General features: G+C 41.9%; 1 protein-coding gene and 1 long non-coding RNA gene across 6 annotated transcripts in view; one reads left to right on the forward strand and one right to left on the reverse strand.

Moving 5' to 3' along the window:
• The window catches only part of CDKAL1 (CDK5 regulatory subunit associated protein 1 like 1), a 707,644-nt gene that overhangs the window by 585,155 nt on the left and 104,817 nt on the right, over positions 1 to 17,672 (reverse strand). For all 5 annotated transcript variants that reach the window (XM_042937784.1, XM_042937785.1, XM_042937782.1 and 2 more), the window contains exon 5: positions 8,978 to 9,062. In XM_042937784.1, coding sequence (XP_042793718.1) covers positions 8,978 to 9,062 — 85 coding nt within the window. The remainder of the gene's footprint in view (positions 1 to 8,977; positions 9,063 to 17,672) is intronic.
• LOC122219519 lies at positions 2,029 to 8,518 on the forward strand. The gene is made up of 3 exons (XR_006202419.1): positions 2,029 to 2,156; positions 4,644 to 6,418; positions 7,674 to 8,518. It is a non-coding gene; the product is annotated as an uncharacterized LOC122219519 (long non-coding RNA).

Raw genomic sequence — 17,672 nt, forward strand, 5'->3', positions numbered from 1 at the left:
TTAACTCGGTGGACCTTGGAGGTAAGGGGGGCAGTTAGAAGGGAGATGACCTCACAGATGATACTGCCTTTGATAGGAGTTCCAAACGAAGAACAGGTTGCCAGGCAGGATTACATGAGTGTGTGGGTGTGTGAGTGTGTGTGCACAAGTGCACGCACATGCACACATGCATGCACTTGGGAGAAAGGGGAGCATTTTCAAGGGAAAGGGAAGAAAACGTGCAAACACATGATGTGTTTAAAAAATCATATAATGTACGGGAAAAGTAGAATTCTAAGGAGCCACAAGAAAACAAGCTAGAGAGGGAGGCAAGAAAGATTTTTTTTAAAGACCTTATTACACTAAGAAATTTTACCTTCATCCTATAGCTGAGATGGAACCACTACAGGGTGTGAAGGAAAGGAGAACATGGACTGGCCCAGAAAAGTAGCTGAAAACAAGTTAAAATTTTCCTGTGAAATTATGAGCAAGAGATACTGACGACGGTAACTACAGCATTAACAACAGGAATGGAGGGAGAGGGTTACATTCAAAAGATATGTGTCTAGTTCGCGGCAATCTGACGACTCCTGAAGAGAACACAGTGGTTCACTGCCGGTTCCAAGAGGAACACTTATTACCACATAAGGAATAAAAATACTAATAACAGCGAGCGAAAGTAATGAGAAAGAAGATGGGGCACCTGGGTGACTCAGTTGGTTAAGCGTCCCACTTCGGCTCAGTTTTGTGAGTTCGAGCCCCGCATCGGGCTCTGTGCTGACAGCTCAGAGCCTGGAGCCTGCTTTGGATTCTGGGTCTCCCTCTCTCTCTGCCCCTCCCCCACTCACACTGTCACTGTCTGTCTCTGTCTCTATGTCTCTCTCAAAAATAAATAAATATTAAAAAAATTTTTTTTAAAAAGGAAAAAAGAAAAGAGGAAGAAGGGTTAAAAGGAGAAAGGAAAAGATATTCTAGAAGGAAAAGAATCAAAGAAAACTCACAGACTATCTGGAAGATGACCGTGCAAGCAAACAAGACAGACAGCATGAGTGCAAACACCAGCGGGGTGGGGGGAGGCGAGGTACATAACATGGGTTTCCACATGATGACTGGAGGGGTCAATGAGTCATGTCAACAGAGAAGTCCAGGAAGCAGTCAGATATGCACGTCTGGATCCTGGAAGGGGAGAGGAGAGTCAGAAACAGAAATGTGAGAGTCATCGGCGCACGGACGGTATCAGAACAAGTGAAGGAAATGAGAAAATGGAGGAGGAAATGTCAGCTCATACTAAGCACGGCACTGTTCAGGGACAAAAGCCTCACGAGGCCATAGCTGATCCAGGACATACGAAGTCAAACAGTCCACTATTTTTGAACTAACATTCCATATGGAGGGAAACGTGCTGGTGAGCAAGGAAAACTGAAGCAATGAGACTGTGCCTGGTAAAATTATACTCAGGCAGCTGCCACTGACAGTTTAAGGACATAAAACTGACAATGACCTGAAGCCACCGCATACAACTAGAAAAGCCAAAATTGAAACACCAAAGTTAAAAAAAAAAAATAGACAATGTACAGTATTAAAAATTAAGTTTATGCTTATTTATTATTATTTTTTGAGAGAAAGAGCACACAAGCCGGGGAGGAAGAGGGGGAGAGAGAAATCCCAAGCAGGCTCCATGCTGCCAGCACAGAGCCTGATGCGGGCCTTGAACTCACAAACTGTGAGATCATGACCTAAGCTGAAACCAAGAGTCAGATGCTTAACGACTGAGCCACCCCGGCGCTCCAAAAATTAAGTTTAACAGAACAACTTCTGTAAGGCCAAACTAAAACCAACTGTTAATTTTCTCTTCCAAAAGATAACCTGATTACTAGTGAATCTAGGTTAACAACACAATCAGTCAAGCTTTTTATTCTCTTATAAACTGGATAATTACTAACTGAAAGGCCAAGCATTTCTCTGTTCTTACTAGGTTAGCTTTTTTAAAACATTGTACAAATTCATGTTCAAACAATACTATGCTGCATCCCCAACTTTATGAAGAACTCCAAGTTAAATCTACATAGAGCAAAAAAATGACTTCACAATAGGAATGACCATCCAATAACTTCTGTGTTCTCTCAACAGAATGCTATATAAGGAGCTGTCCTGTAGACAAAAAGATGTTATACAAAGTAAGTAGCCTCTGTCTCAACCGTTTTCTTCTCTGTTCATTCCTTCTTAAATTTCCAATTGTTCTCTCAAGTAATTTCACTCAGATATCTAAACCTTCCCTTCCACATTACCATTTATTTCTATAGCAAAGGTGGTTCAAAGAACCAGTGACTCTGGTCTATCCACTATCAGCAGGGCTAAAACCACACTGCCCGTTTGGGTTAATCATGCACCAGGTCAAAAAGAGGTTGACAGCCCATATGATCAAAGCAAGCTGGCTATTCTTTCTGTCATTTATATAGAACACACAAGATGTGTTTATTTTCACCAGCCTCTGAATGACCTCCTTTAGGTGGCACAGAAAAGATCCCACATTTCTATAAAGCATTAACCAAAGGAGTTTTCTTATTTGATACTCTCATTAAGAGCAAATTTTATTTTTTTGAAACTTTTGATCTTTTTCAAGAGCCCCTCAAGTTAAAGGCCATATTGTCTAAATCAAACTGGTGTAATGAATAAAACAAGGACAGGGCAACTAGCAAATGCTCAAGAGGAAAGTGCACACATCCAATACGCTGCTATCACAAAACATGGGGCTCATTAGTGATTTTTTTTTCAAAACCAGCAAAGGCAACAGCATTTAAGATTTCAAAGTTCAGAAAGCAGCCTCCCCCCACCAAAATCACTCGACTTCATTTTTGTTACTTAAAACTCCCACTCGCTTATCAATCTGAATACCAGTAACACAAACACTGTAAAACCTTAATAATTAGATCAACTAGAAGAGAGCCAGTACAAAGTACTGAGCAGCACAGCCTACAGATTAATATAGACGTGCACTTTTGTATCGGGTACATTAACTAGATTAACGAATTATTTAAAGATCAAATGCTATATTATCAGCACTAGCTTATAAAATGAAGACTTTCAAATAATTTTAAGCCACATTCTCTCTGACCAACATTAAATAACACTGCCTACAATACTGTGTATACTGTGAAGTTTGACCATCACCACCAGGGGGAAAAAAAAATCAGTCTACCATTGTCTCATTAGGATTTCACAATTCATGGATTTTAATCAATGAGATCAATGATTCATGAATCTTAATATTAATGGTATTAATGACATAAAAGACAGTAGATAAATCGCTTAGAGTTATCTCTCTTTACTCCTGCCTCAGTGACTCAAGAGACATAAATATGAGGTGATGAGTAATTAAAGACAATTATTAAATACCAAAAATACAATGGGAGAGAAACAAAAGCAGAAGATCAGAAATGATCACGTTCAGGAATGAGCGGCAAAGTGAAGCAATCGTTATTCGTACAAGATCTAGATTTTAAAAAACATAGGTCTCAGCTCATCTTTGTAAATCTTTGAATTTGAGCAGAAGGGATTAAGTGAAGCAGAACAGGAAGAAGGAAAAACCTACTGGACTCTCCTGAATTTAAATGTCATCTCACTATCATCAAAAAAAAAGAAAAGAAAGGAAGAAGAAAAAAAGAAAATGAATTCAAGAGAGGACACTGAAAGGGAAAGGACGAAGCCAGGAGACTGGAGGAGAGTGTAGACGACTGAGGGCGCAACAGAGTGCATAAAGGAGAGTGTAGACGACTCAAGGTGCAACACAGTGCGTAAAGGAGAGTGTAGACGACTCAAGGTGTACCAGAGTGCATAAAGGAGAGTGTAGACGACTCAAGGTGCAACACAGTGCGTAAAGGAGAGTGTAGACGACTCAAGATGTACCAGAGTGCATAAAGGAGAGTGTAGACGACTCAAGGTGCAACACAGTGCGTAAAGGAGAGTGTAGACGACTCAAGGTGTACCAGAGTGCATAAAGGAGAGTGTAGACGACTCAAGGTGCAACACAGTGCGTAAAGGAGAGTGTAGACGACTCAAGGTGTAATGATGCACAGAGTGTAGATGACTCAAGGTGTACCAGAGTGCGTAAAGGAGAGTGCAGACGACTCAAGATGTAACAGCGTGCATAAAGGAGAGTGTAGACAACCAAGGTGTACCCGAGTGCATAAAGGAGAGTGTAGACGACTCAAGGTGTAACAGTGCGCAGAGTGTAGATGACTCAAGGTGTACCAGAGTGCGTAAAGGAGAGTGTAGACGACTCAAGATGTAACAGAGTGCATAAAGGAGAGTGTCGACGACTCAAGGTGTACCAGAGTGCGTAAAGTATTCATCTCCCATCCTCTGTTAAGAGATAGTGACCACAAGGGAGGAAGCAGCAAAGTAAAGCACGAGGCTTGACACAAGCAGGACATCACTGAGAGTCTCTCCATGTATAAAAATGTCACTTGAATTTGACATTTCCTCAGCATTGTTATTGTGTCTTTTACCGGATTATATTTATTCTGGAAACAAATCAAATACTGGCATAGGCTTTATGTTAACAAGAACTGGTTGTGATTACCAAAAGCCTTTAAAGCCATTAAAAGAAAAAAAAACAACACTACTTAATCACTTCCAATACTGTTTTTACGTTTTTCTTTCAGTTGAGCAGAAGAGTGCACTGAAGGAGTGGGCTTGCTGCCACCAGTGTTTAAAGACGGTTTTCTCCTGGGATGACTTCATTTAATCATCCCAACACGGCATCGTTCCTGGGAACCACATTCACAACACAGCCGTGTATACGACAAGACCCACTGACACGTTATATCTGAGTCTACAAACAGTGTAGGAGCACAGCCATTAGCTACATTACAAAACAGAATCACAGAAACCAAATCCTCTGGGTTCTGTACGGAGGGGGTATCCACAGCATGAAAATACCCTTACATCTTATTTACCTTTCCTAGAAGGAAAGAGTAGATAACCTGGGGACACGACCGACTTCTCATAAAATGAAAAGCATACTTTGAAAACGAGCAGCATCTGGCAATCATCATCTTCGCTTGCTCCCCACCGTGACTCCACTCCCTTGCGCCACCCTGCGTCTCCACCACCCTCCTCTGTTCCCCACCGCAGTGCAAGTGGCCCCCCACCCCCCGCTCCTCCTGGAGTTTCTGAGTTGAGTATACCATCACATTCAGCTATCACTTCTATGCAAAAAGTATAAACTCTGTCTCTTAGTGTTGGTCCCTCTGATGACTGCCTGAGTCCTACGAACGCTTCCCTGACAGCTCTATCTGGGGGGCACAGTAAGAAAATGACTGAACACAGCGACTCCAGTCAGACTGCCTGGGTTACAATCCCAACTGCACCATTTGGGAACTGAACGGCCTTACAGAACGTCCTCTGGAAAACAGATGCTGCCTCATCTGGAAAAGCGGAATAAAGCTGTAAGCCACAACTCAGTGACAGACTGCAAAAATTAAGCTAGGTGATATCCCACTGAGGCAAAGCATTCCAAACAGTGGCCAGCACACAGAAGGCACTCAATAAAGATCAAACAGGATCATCACTTTATTAGAGTATTTATAGCTGTGACTTCAAATACAGCCTGTTCCAAACCAAAACATGTCTTCCCTCCAACTGAACTCCCCGTCTGGCATTCCCCATTATACTCTAGCCAGTGGTCTTAGAGTCATACTCATCAATGTTGAAAGGATAAAGAATTCTTCTTTCTTAAGTCAACTCCTTCCTTCCCTACCCGAGCGCCTCCATGTGAGATGAGGCTCCTAAACTATTGCAACTCTTGCCCTCCATGGACTCCTGAGCTGTACTTGTCCTTACGCCCAACCATCCTTCCCACTGCTGCAAGAATTAATCCTGAGAGACCAAGGGAGCAAACATGGCTAGAAAGATAGTTCTTTTAAAATACCTTGTACAGTGGTATAAAAATAAATACTGTACAGGTACAAGGAGAAATAACATGTTTTTTTATATAATAATAAATGATATTGGAATAATGTGGTTGTCCCTACACTGTTAAGGGGAAAGATCTAAAACAAGTACAGGTACTATATGAAGAAATTATACATTCCTGGAGAGTCAAAGAAGGCCCAGATACCTTATTCGTCACTGGAAAACTCAAAATGTAGAGATGCCAATTCTCCTCTCAAAGTCACCATGAGATTCAATCTTATCACAATCAGAACCTCAACAGTATTTCTTCCTTGTTGAACCTAGAATCTGATACTAAACTTATGTGGAAGGACAAAGGGCAAAGAAAAGCCAAGATATTCTTGGTAGATATCAAATATCTAGACTTCATATAAGGCTGTATCAATCACTGTGTGGAACAGCACCAAAAGAAAGAAAGAGATCAATGGAACCACACAGAGATCCCAGGGACAGACCCAAACATCTATGGACACGCAACATCAGAGTGAGTAATACATACACAAAAGGGAAAGAATGGATTTTTTTAAAAAACAGTAAATGACATTGAAAAAAATTCACTTTCTACACAGGGGGAAAAAAGGACACTGGACCCCCTTCCTGGTACCATACAACAAAAATTAACACCAGATGGATTATAAACTTAAAGTATTAAGAGGAGACATTTAGAAGACAATATTACAGAATACCTTAACTCTGAGGTAAAGAAAAGCTTCGTAAATAGTAAGAGCACAGACCCAAAGGAAAAAAATAAATTTTAATCCAAAATTTTTCTTCATCATAAGATACCATTAAAGGAAGTGGGGGGAAAAAAGCTACAATTGATGTCTGCTGCCTATACAACATGTAAAGATTAGTATAGAGAATACATATAATATATTCCCACAAACAGTAAAAAAAAGAACAGGAAAAAATATTTAAAAAGCCATTTCACAAAAAAAGATAGACCCAAACGGCCAATAAACATATAAAAAGATGCTCAACATCATTAGTAATCAAGGAAATGCAAATTAAAACCACAGTGAGCCATCACCTCTCCCACGAGACTGGCAAACACCTAGAAGTCCGACTATATGGAGAACTGGCAAGAACGTAGCACACACCCGTTACTGCAGGCAGTGAACGCTGGTACATCCATTCAGGAAGAAGAGTCTGACATTACATCTGAATACACATTCACCTGTGACCCAGTGAGTCAACTCCTATGTCCGTATCCTAAAATAACGCTTGCCCATGTGCCCCAGAAAACATGTTCACAATGTTCAGAGCAACAGTGTTCATAAAAGCAAAACGCTGGGAAAACTCAGTACTCGATCAATAATAAGATGAACAAACGGTGACAAATCCATCCAGTGAAATGTAAGAAGGACCAGTTATTTTATATCCATCAAATGGATAAATCTAAAACCCTATTGCTGAGGAAAAGAAGCAAATCTCTAACATCAGTAAGTCCAACAAATGGAGTTCAAAACAGGACAAAGCTAAACCACACGTTGTTTGGGGCGATACTCTTCCTAAATGTAGATTTACTAACAAAAGTGAGGGAACAACTCACAAAAGTCAAGGTAAAGATTACTTCTTAGGGATAGGATACAAACAAGGGACACGTGGTGGTTTCTAAAGTCTTGGCAATGTTGTAATTCTTACACTGAGTGGTTGCTATATAGGTGCTATGTTTATTATTATGTAAACTGTACATGTTTCATAAATGTCTGATATATTTCATTTGATGTATTTGACAGAAAAACCCATGGGGGCTGAGTATGAACGGGATGTGGAGAGGTGGAGCATCTAAGAAGTCTGGCTGGAAAGACAAGAAGGAAAGCAGCAGCACACTACAAGGGGCCCTGGGACCGATGAGACCCGAGCAGCGACAGCTATAAGGGGCCCCCGGGACCGATGAGACCCAGGCAGGGACAGCTACAAGGGGGCCCCGGGACCGATGAGACCCGGGCAGGGACAGCTATAAGGGGCCCCCGGGACCGATGAGACCCGGGCAGGGACAGCTACAAGGGGGCCCCGGGACTGATGAGTCCTGGGCAGGGATAGCTACAAGGGGACCCCGGGACCGATGAGACCCGGGCAGGAACAGCTACAAGGGGGCCCCGGGACCGATGAGTCCTGGGCAGGGATAGCTACAAGGGGACCCTGGGACTAATCAGACCTGAGGTTTCAGTACCCATGGAAAGGCACCAGTGAGATGAAGAGACATTGAAAACATAGGAAAAGGAGGGCATAATTTATAAACCAAGGTTTCCAAGAAGGTGAACAGGAGGAGATCTAGAGCACATATGCAAAAGGATACTTCTTTCACTTGAACGTGAAGGAACAAAAGAAAGAAGGACTTAGATGCCCTTCTCCTCCACTGAACTTCACTCCCCTCAAGGCCAGGCATCGTTAGTATCGAGAACAATGTTAATTAATGGGCAGGAAAGAATAAAGAGGGAAAGACTGTTTTGAGTTGATCCAACAAGTGTAGACTGGGTTCCTTGAGAAGAAGACGTCATTACTACTCAACAAATATTCAAATCACCCATGGGAAAAGTCCACATTAAAGTTACATTCTTTATCACGTAAAGTCAAAACAGTATAATCTTAAAACTCCAATTCATGCTTTTTTTGATACATACTAAACTTCATATATATGTATACATTTACATACATGTATATATATGTATATATGAATATATATTATAAATATACTATATATATATATATAATATTAGGGAATTTTTTTATTTTTTTAAGTTTATTTATTTATTTATTTTGAGAGAGAGAGTGAGCGAGTGCGCACAAGCAGGGGAGGGGCACAGAGATAGGAAGAAAGAAAATCCCCAGCAGGCTCCACGTTGTCAGTACAGATCCTGATGCGGGGCTCGAACCCATGAACCAGGAGAGATCAGGACCTGGGCCAAAATCAAGAGTCAGACATTTAACCGACTGAGGTACCCAGGCACCCCTATTATTAGGGAATTTTTTAGAAGTTGATTTCCTGAAGTTCTTTCTTCATTTATTTAAAAACAGGGAAAAAACAACTTCCACTTACTTTATGGAGTTTCTAAAGTGGTCTTCAGCTGGGTTTTTTACAGTACAACTATTCAGGAGCCATAGATCTGCGTCTGATGCATTTTCTATTAAAAAACAGATATAAAAAAGAAATTTCAGTATCACATTTAACCATTCACAATCACTCAAGCGCTTACCCTGACGGCACGGTGACAGACGCAGTGGACAGTCAGGTACGTTGTCAACGGCATCACGCTCCCTAACTGCTCTACAGACTATGGAAATATTCGTGAGAAATACAACAATTTAGAACCTGTGCTGTATCTTTTCAGTGAAAATATAAATAAGCATTTTCTTCCCTTACTTAAAAACTTCCAAACACTTGAGTGGAATATGCAGTTAACTGCCCCTTTTTGGACCGTGTCAATATTTTCCAGGCGGAGATATTATCATACACTGAATATTCTGCAGCTTGAGATGCTGTTAAAACTATAATTTGTCTTCCCTGAAAAAGTTAATCATTTATGTCAAAGTGAGCCTTTCATGCCTCTCACCAGTTTGATCCAATATTGTTATGTATGTGGTCCCCCCCATCCTGGGTAGGGTCATGTCCCAACACCCCCAGGGGATGCCTGAAACCAGACAGTACTGAACCCTATAGATGCTATGGTTTCTCCTGTGCACACATATCTGTGATAAGGTTTCATTTATACATCAGGCACAGTAAGAGAATCACTAACTGATAATAAAATCGAACAATTATACTCGTATGGTGCAACAAAAGTTATGTGAATGGGTCTCTCTCTGTAAAAGTATCTCACCGTATTGCACTCACCCTTCCCCTAGTGACGAAGGGAGACGGCAAAACATCCACGTGAGGAGATGAAGGAGGTGAACACACAGGCACTGGGACGTAGCGTTAGGCTACTACTTGACCTTCTAGCAATACGCCACAAGGAGCACCACCTGCTGCTGGACTGTGACTGACCACGGGTCACCGAAACAGCCGATGAGCGCTGGGGTTGTGGAGGGGGGACTACCGTACGATGACAAACTCACTGGCAATGCAACCGAGAATCCAAACCCGTCAACTTACGAAGCGCGTTTGTAAATGCCTACGGTGTCTGATGCTATTGCAGCTACCCTGTTGTCTAACAGGACGTACACACCGAAACAGGACTCCCACAACGAAAAGAAATCCGAAATCAAAGACTGTAGCACCCACAACGTATACGACTGGAATACCAGAAGCCAAGGTGTAATGACATGAAGAACCACGAGGACAAGCCGACGTCAGTGTGCACATTCTCCACCCAGGAAGGGAACCTCAAGTGACAGCATTCTGTCAAAGGGATGGCGAGCACATCAAAGCTTCTGGCAAAATGGCAAAGACTTTTTTTTCCCCAAACTTTTATTATAAAAAAGATGAAATATTTTTATAGACACCAGACCAAAAAACTCTTGAATCGATTAAAGACAAGGTGGCTCTACCTGTTTATCAGCTGAAGGCTACGATCCCTCCTTCCCCGTCTCACTCCTTCCATCCGTATCCCCCTCCCACACCTCATGGTCTATTTTCCCTCCCAACAGCCAGAGTGACCTTTTACTTAAAAAATCTGGTTATGTCACTTCCCTGTTCAAAGTCAGAAATGATGAGTATTTACCTACCTGCCCTTGTCCCCTCCTAATTATTCTCCACGATGCCGCCTGAAAGACCTCCCTCTAATACCAATCGTCTGATGACTTCCAGTGGTGATCAAGGCCTTTCCAGATCTAGCTACCTCCCCAACTTCAGTATGAATTTCTCCCTACATTCATCTGTCCCTCCAGCCACAGCAAACCAGTTGTAATTGCTAAACCTGCACTACTCTAGCGGGCTACAATATCTTTGTTTGCTTCACTCGTCTGCCTACCTGGCTACCTCCTACTCATCTTTCAGGTGCAGCCTGAGGTCCGCAGAGGCGTCTTCCCTGCACCCCGTGGTAGACTGCGCCAAGACTATTCCCGCACTTCACATTCCGTATGAAAAGAATGCATCTCCCCAGCCTGTCTTCATTGCTACGTAAGACATACTGAAGACAGCATTTTTATCTGCTGCCCTCTGAATGTCCGGGGCCTAATACAGCGACGGGCACAGAATGAACATTCAAATACTCGTGCAACACTGAACAATGTGCCAGGAGGCTCAAGAAGAGAGAAGGAAGACGCTAGCACGGAACCACACGCATATGGCGCTTCCACCTTTCTGCTAAAGCTCTGAAGGCGAGACTCATGTTCATGAATAAGCTTCAGCAATTTATTTAACAAACACTTAGGGCTGAGACCTGATCTTATTCACAGTTATACCCCCAACGCTTATTACAACACCTGGTCCATGGGAGATACCCATTAAGTATGTACTGGGGGAATGGTGAATTTTAAAGATAATCCTAAACTCCGAGCAATGTATTACACAGATAAGTAAAGGTCATGGGTGTCTGTTAGCTAATGACAAAATAAATAAATAAATAAAGGCTAGGCATTTATCTAAAATAAGCAAAAACCTAAAGACAGAACTATCTGCACCAGATGCCAGCTTTTGTATCATGGCACATTCTTCTACTCAGTCACCTTAAAGCCATCTCTCACCCTACATACTGCAACAAAAACCATCTCAAGAAGAACTCCAGCAATAAATAAGGCAAATTATTCCACTCCGTCTGAAATGTGGCAGAATGTATGGACTCTCAGAATAAGGTGACTGTTACGCTCAGTGATCTAACTGCAATGAACAGGAACCCGATGAATATACCAAAATGCCTACAAAATTGCGCAACTTTTTAACCACCCCTCAAAAGACAATGTCCCTTCTCCAATGAACACAAGAGTCTCTTATCCAATTATTTCTGAACTCAGTTTTGTGTTAGTACATCTTACTTAATATTGTCAAAACACACTATTTACAAGCACAAATCAGTCAGTACACAATAGTAACACAATGAGGATTTACTATGTGCCAGGCTCCATTCTAGGAACAGAAGATATGGCTGTGAAAAGAGTTTCTACCCTCAAGGAGATTAAGTCTTGAGAAGGAAGTCTGATTTAAAAAGAAAAAAAAAAAAAAGACAGAAAACAAGGTAATTTCAGGTACTGGCCAGTGATATTAAGAGAATAAGAGTAATAGACAAAGAATAATTAGGGGGCTGCTGGCCAAAATAGGTCTCAGAGACCTCAACTCAAATCTGAGTTGAGACTTAAGTGACAAAAGAAACCCAGCATGCAAAGACCAGAAGAAAGAGCATTTCAAGAAGAAAACACCGCAAGTGTAAAATAAAGGCCACGAGACAAGATTGAACTTGTCACGTTCCAGTACCAGAGAGAACAGTGTGACTGGACACAGTGAAAGTCGGGACAGAAAGGTCAGAGAGGCAGGCAGGAAACAATCGTTACTTGACACAGCATTGTAAACGTAACGGGAAGTCACCACTGGGTTTCAAACGGTTCATCTCTACTTCAGAAAGCCCATTCCAGAAGTGCTGTGAAGACTACAAACAGGGAAAAAAGTCAAGTCCAGAACCCAGCTGGAAGCTGACACACTGGTCTAAGACTAAGTGAAAAGGATGGCATAAGCTGGACTGGGATTACAGCGACGGCAAAAGCAAGAAGTAAATGGAGGAGGGCTATTTCGGAGGTAGAATCAAAAGAATTCATGGGTAGATGAGACAGGAATAGTGCAAGAAGGAGTCAAGTAGGATTCCTCAGCACATGGAAGGAACTTGGACCTGATCGTCAATTGTTTGTGGTGCCACTTACTGAGCTGGGGAAAGGCTGGAAAAAAGAGATTTGGGGACTAAAAGAATCAATAGAGGTTTTAGGGGGCCGTGCTTTGTTTGAAATCCTTATTAAATCTCCAACTAGAAATACTGAGCAGCTATTGGTATAAAAGAAACCGAAACTCGCGGGGAGTCTTTCAGCCTGGACAAATAGCAGAATCAAAACCCTACAGAACATGTCAGAATTTACAGGAATGGGTGAGATTACAGGAGAAAAAGAGAAAGGAGAGAGAAAGAAGTAGAGGGCAGAACACCGTGTCATTCAAGGTCTGGAGAAGAAGGTGAGAGGGACAAGGACATTGAAAAGGCACAGCATGCAAGATAAGAGGATAAAACACAGAAAACATGGTGTGACAGAAATCCAAAGAAAAAAACTATCTGAAAAAGGGGTAATCAATCATGTTAAATGCTAAGAGTTAAAGAAAGGTTTCTGAATCTCTATCTCTGTGCCAACCCACAATCACTCAAAGATCCCCCCCCCCTTTTTTCAACTAACACAGAAAAACTCACTACAAAAGGGGAGTGATTTGCCCATAAAGAATGCAGATTCCACATGATTTGCCCCCTTAAAAACACATTTTCTGGGTTCTAAGATGCCAGCAACTGTGAGAAACACCATCAACTGTGTAACAGCTCTTCAAGAGGGGCAGAAAACTGTAGTCATGTTCTTATCAATTTGAAGATACATGCCAACTTCAAACATTAACACTAGCAGGGTAGGAGTGAATGGCATCAGAAACAGAAATCAACCAGATTAGCGCCGTCCACCTTCTAGAAGAATCAAGAAATGCCAGAAGAACTGCCTTTCCAGGAACCCATCTCCCAAAATAAAGTCAACGTTCAAACATGGCACCGCTAGTGGATGACTTGGTTATTAGATTAAATGTCTGCAAAGAGACAGTTAACGCCTTACGGTCTTGCCTCCATCGGAGCATTTTAGTCACCAACGCCTCCAGCGTTGGAGGAGCAGCAGCTAGAGAAGACCACTCGGGGAAAGAAGGACTAGGCAGATGGGCTAGAATGAACCCAGGAAGGGAAAGGCAGTAAGAAGGCAGCCAGCTTGGAGGCACAGGCTTGGAGAGGATCCAAGAAAGACTGCTACTTGAGATGTGGCCTCTGGTGCAGTCGACGCCTGACGTGCAGCTGAAAATCATCTACACAGAAGTCAAATATTGCCAACGCCAGAGCCGGGACACCACGACTGGTCCGGAAGGGAACTAGCTTCAGACTAGCCAGATGGGATCTAGCTGTCAAGATCTGATTATTTTCAGTCCCTCATTCTGAAAACAGGGCTCCAATGAAAGCACTGTGCCTGTATCATTTTGTATGCTTCCCAGATTACCCTCGGAATCAAGCCCCGAAAAGTGGCACTGCTGTCAAGAGATAAACTTTTATGTCGTTCCATTACATACTTTGAAATTCCTATCCATAAAGGGTGCACCACCTTGCATTTCCACGAGCAATGCATGAGACTGCCCATTGACCCACATCAACCCCCACACAGTGTGCTATCAAACCTCTGCACTTATGCCAATCTGGTGGGAAGCTGGGTTCCAGGGAGGTTTCAGTATGTATTTCTCTTGTTATGAAGGAGCTCAGCATCTTTTCATATATTTAAGGGCTGTTTGCAATTTTTTTTAATGTTTTCCATTTGTTCATGTCTTTTTGCCCATTCCCCCCCCCCCAGGCTAAACATTTTTATCTTGTTTTAATTACTAATATGCACAAATACACACAAGGAATATTAATTCTCTGTCGATGATATATTCCAGTATTCTTTCTCACTTTGTCGCTTTACTTTCTTACAGACTTTCTTCATGTAGTTTTATTTCTAAGATAACAAATTCATCAACCTCTCCTATTACTTCTAGATTCTGAGTCATAATTAACAAGATTCCTCTATTCCCAGATTACTAAGGAGTTTGCCAATGTCCTCTCCTAATACACATATGGTTTTACACGTAGATCTTTGATCTGTTAGGAATTTATCTTGATATGCACTGATCTCACTGAATTTTTTTAATGCAAAATGAAGTAAGATCTTATATTCTCATTTCAAATCGGAAACTATTAAAACCTACGACACTACCTACTGCTAGCAAAGCAAATGGGACACCGACGCCTCACTTTGCCGATGGCAGTCTACACGGATGAAACTCTTTGGAATGCAATGTGGAACTGCTCTCAAAAATTTAAATGTGCATCAGAGTTCCTCTGACACACGCTTCTGGGCTACTTGCAGCACACACGTGTGTTTATACACACACATATATGCACACGTACACCTATACACACATACACACATAGAAACAAGTAATCAATTTTACAAATCTCAGTAAGCATTACTGACAAAGCAAAAAACCTAGAAAGCCTACATATCCATTATAAGGAAACTGTGAAAATAAATGAGACTACTGCTAAAATACCACTCAGCTCAAAAAGCAAGATAAAGCTATAAATGCTATTTTATAATTATCTTTGTTAAATCATCAGGTGAAAGAAAAGGAAGGTGCAGAGGGCAGGTCTTGTATTTGTTTTTTAAAAAGGGAAATTCCAGGGGCACCTGGGTGGCTCAGTCAGTTAAGCATCTGACTCCGGCTCAGATCATGATCTCACAGTTCATGGGTTTGAGCCCCGCGTTGGGCTCTGTGCTGACAGGTCAGAGCCTGGAGCCTGCTTTGGATTCTGTGTCTCCCTCTCTTTCTGCACCTCCTCTGCTCGCTCGCTCGCTCTCTCTCAAAGATAAACATTAAAAGAAAAAATTTTTTTCAAGGAAATTCCAGGGACACCTGGATGGCTCAGACAACTGAGTATCTGACTTCGGCTCAGGTCATGATCTCACGGTTCATGGGTTCGAGCCCCACATTGGGCTCTGTGCTGACAGCTCAGAGCCTGGAGCCTGCTTTGGATTCAGTGTCTCCCTCTCTCTCTACTCCTCCCCCGCTCACACTCTGTCTGTCTGTCTGTCTGTCTCTCTCTCTCTCTGAAAAATGAACAAATGTGAAAAAAAAAATTTTAAGGCAAATTCCATTCTAAGTAAAGAGCATTTCTGAAAACACATACATGAAACTGAGGTGTTTGTCCTTGGGAGTGAGGTGTTCACACGCTCCTTTTATAGTCTTTCTCTTTTCTGTTTTTATGGTCCTTATTTGTATAACTGTATAGAGTTTAATCCTGAGACAGGAAACATTAATATTTAATTTATATCCATCTGTATTACTTCAATGTTTTTAAGTATCTATTGCTTTTTTCATTTAAGAAAATGAATCAAACCTTTTTGGAAAAAAATTTTTTTAAGTTTCCTTTTCCAGAGAGCTTAGAATCAGTAGCGTTCTTTCATTTTAAGGTGAGAATATAAAAACTATTTTCCTGCTGAGACCCATCATGAAAACAGTGACCCGATACACATTTTCTGAGGGACTTCTCTCCTCACGGCTAAAAGCTTTTGCACTCACTGAACCAAGGAAATGACGGTCATTGACACACCGCCTACTCTGAGTGTGAGGAGAGAGAAACAAACTACTATTTGTTTTAATCAAAAAGCATTACTCTCCAAACTATTTCTTTATATATGCTAGATAAATTACTTTCAAGCCTAAAGTAATAAAAATCTGAGTAGCGGTACTGCTAATAACTAGCATTACTGAGTATATATTATGCATCGAGTGGTATGAGCCAAGCATATCCTACTCATTTTTTTCCCGACTTAATCCTCCCAGTTTGAGGTGGGTTCACTTTTACTCTAATTTTAGAGAGAGAATCTAAGACTTAGAAAGGAAACGTAACTTGTCTAAAATCACACAGCAAGGGGGGGTGGGGGCAGGATTAGAAATCCAGACAAACTGACTCCAGAGACTATAAACTTAAGGAAATTAGAATGCCTCATTAGTGGCTTTTTGCCTCTTGATCAAAAATAATACAGACAATACCTAAAAACAAAACAAAGAAGTATTGCATGGCTGTAAGACTGCCTCACGGTATTTCTAAGAAGACTAATAATCAGGCTTCAAAAGGAACCGCTCGGCTATTTCCAAAATTTCCAAGATCCTGAACGTGTCAGCTCTTGGCCTTCTGTAATCCGTAGGAGACATGCAAATAAAGAGAGAATTAATAATGAGTGCAGGATCCTGAGTCCAAGGCACAGGCTGACTCTCACAGCCACCCGGCTCCTCTCACCCTGCAGGCTTCCGCACAATGGCAGCATCACAGAAGAGATGGGCACGGGTCAAGTCAGCACCACTCAGAACAAAACATTTATCTTCCGCGACTGTTCCATTTGAAAGTCCACCAGAGCAGCTGCATAGGACAGGGAGAGGGCTCTATTCAGAGATTTAAGTAGGGCAGTTAAGAAAACGGATACAAATAAAAACTCACTAAGAACAAAACGAAGAGGGGGAAAAAAGTTGACCGCCTTAAACCCCAAAGCCTTCTGGGGTAGTTTCTTTACTATGGAACTCTGGAAGGCAAGTCCAAACAGTTTAAATGTCCATTACGCTTAACCATACCCAGGGAGTTTATTTATGCGATACGAATCACTGGGTGCCTACCACACAGAGAATATGCTTTAGGAGGAGAATTTAAAAGCACCGTTGAGGTGCATGTTTATAAAGTAATTTCTTAAAAACCAATAAAAGGCAGAATGAGAGTTCTGGTCAGCGGATTCATTTTTTTCTTCTCTGTTCCATTCACTGTTCTCCGTAGGGGCTGTGTAAACAGAATGGAGTAACCATGTTTTCAAAATCGGTTTTACAAAAGCAATGGAAATGATCTGTGAGAAAGTATTCTGCCCTCAGCCAGCTAGGGTGGGAGGAGTAGGGGGGGATGGGAAGAATAAGCAGGGCGGGGGGGGGGGGGGGGGGGGGGGGCGCGCCGGGGGGAGGGGGGAGAAGAAGAGAGAGAGGGAGAGCAGAAATGAAAGAAAGA

Source organism: Panthera leo, chromosome B2, assembly GCF_018350215.1.
Source record: "Panthera leo isolate Ple1 chromosome B2, P.leo_Ple1_pat1.1, whole genome shotgun sequence".
Lineage (NCBI taxonomy): Eukaryota > Metazoa > Chordata > Mammalia > Carnivora > Felidae > Panthera > Panthera leo.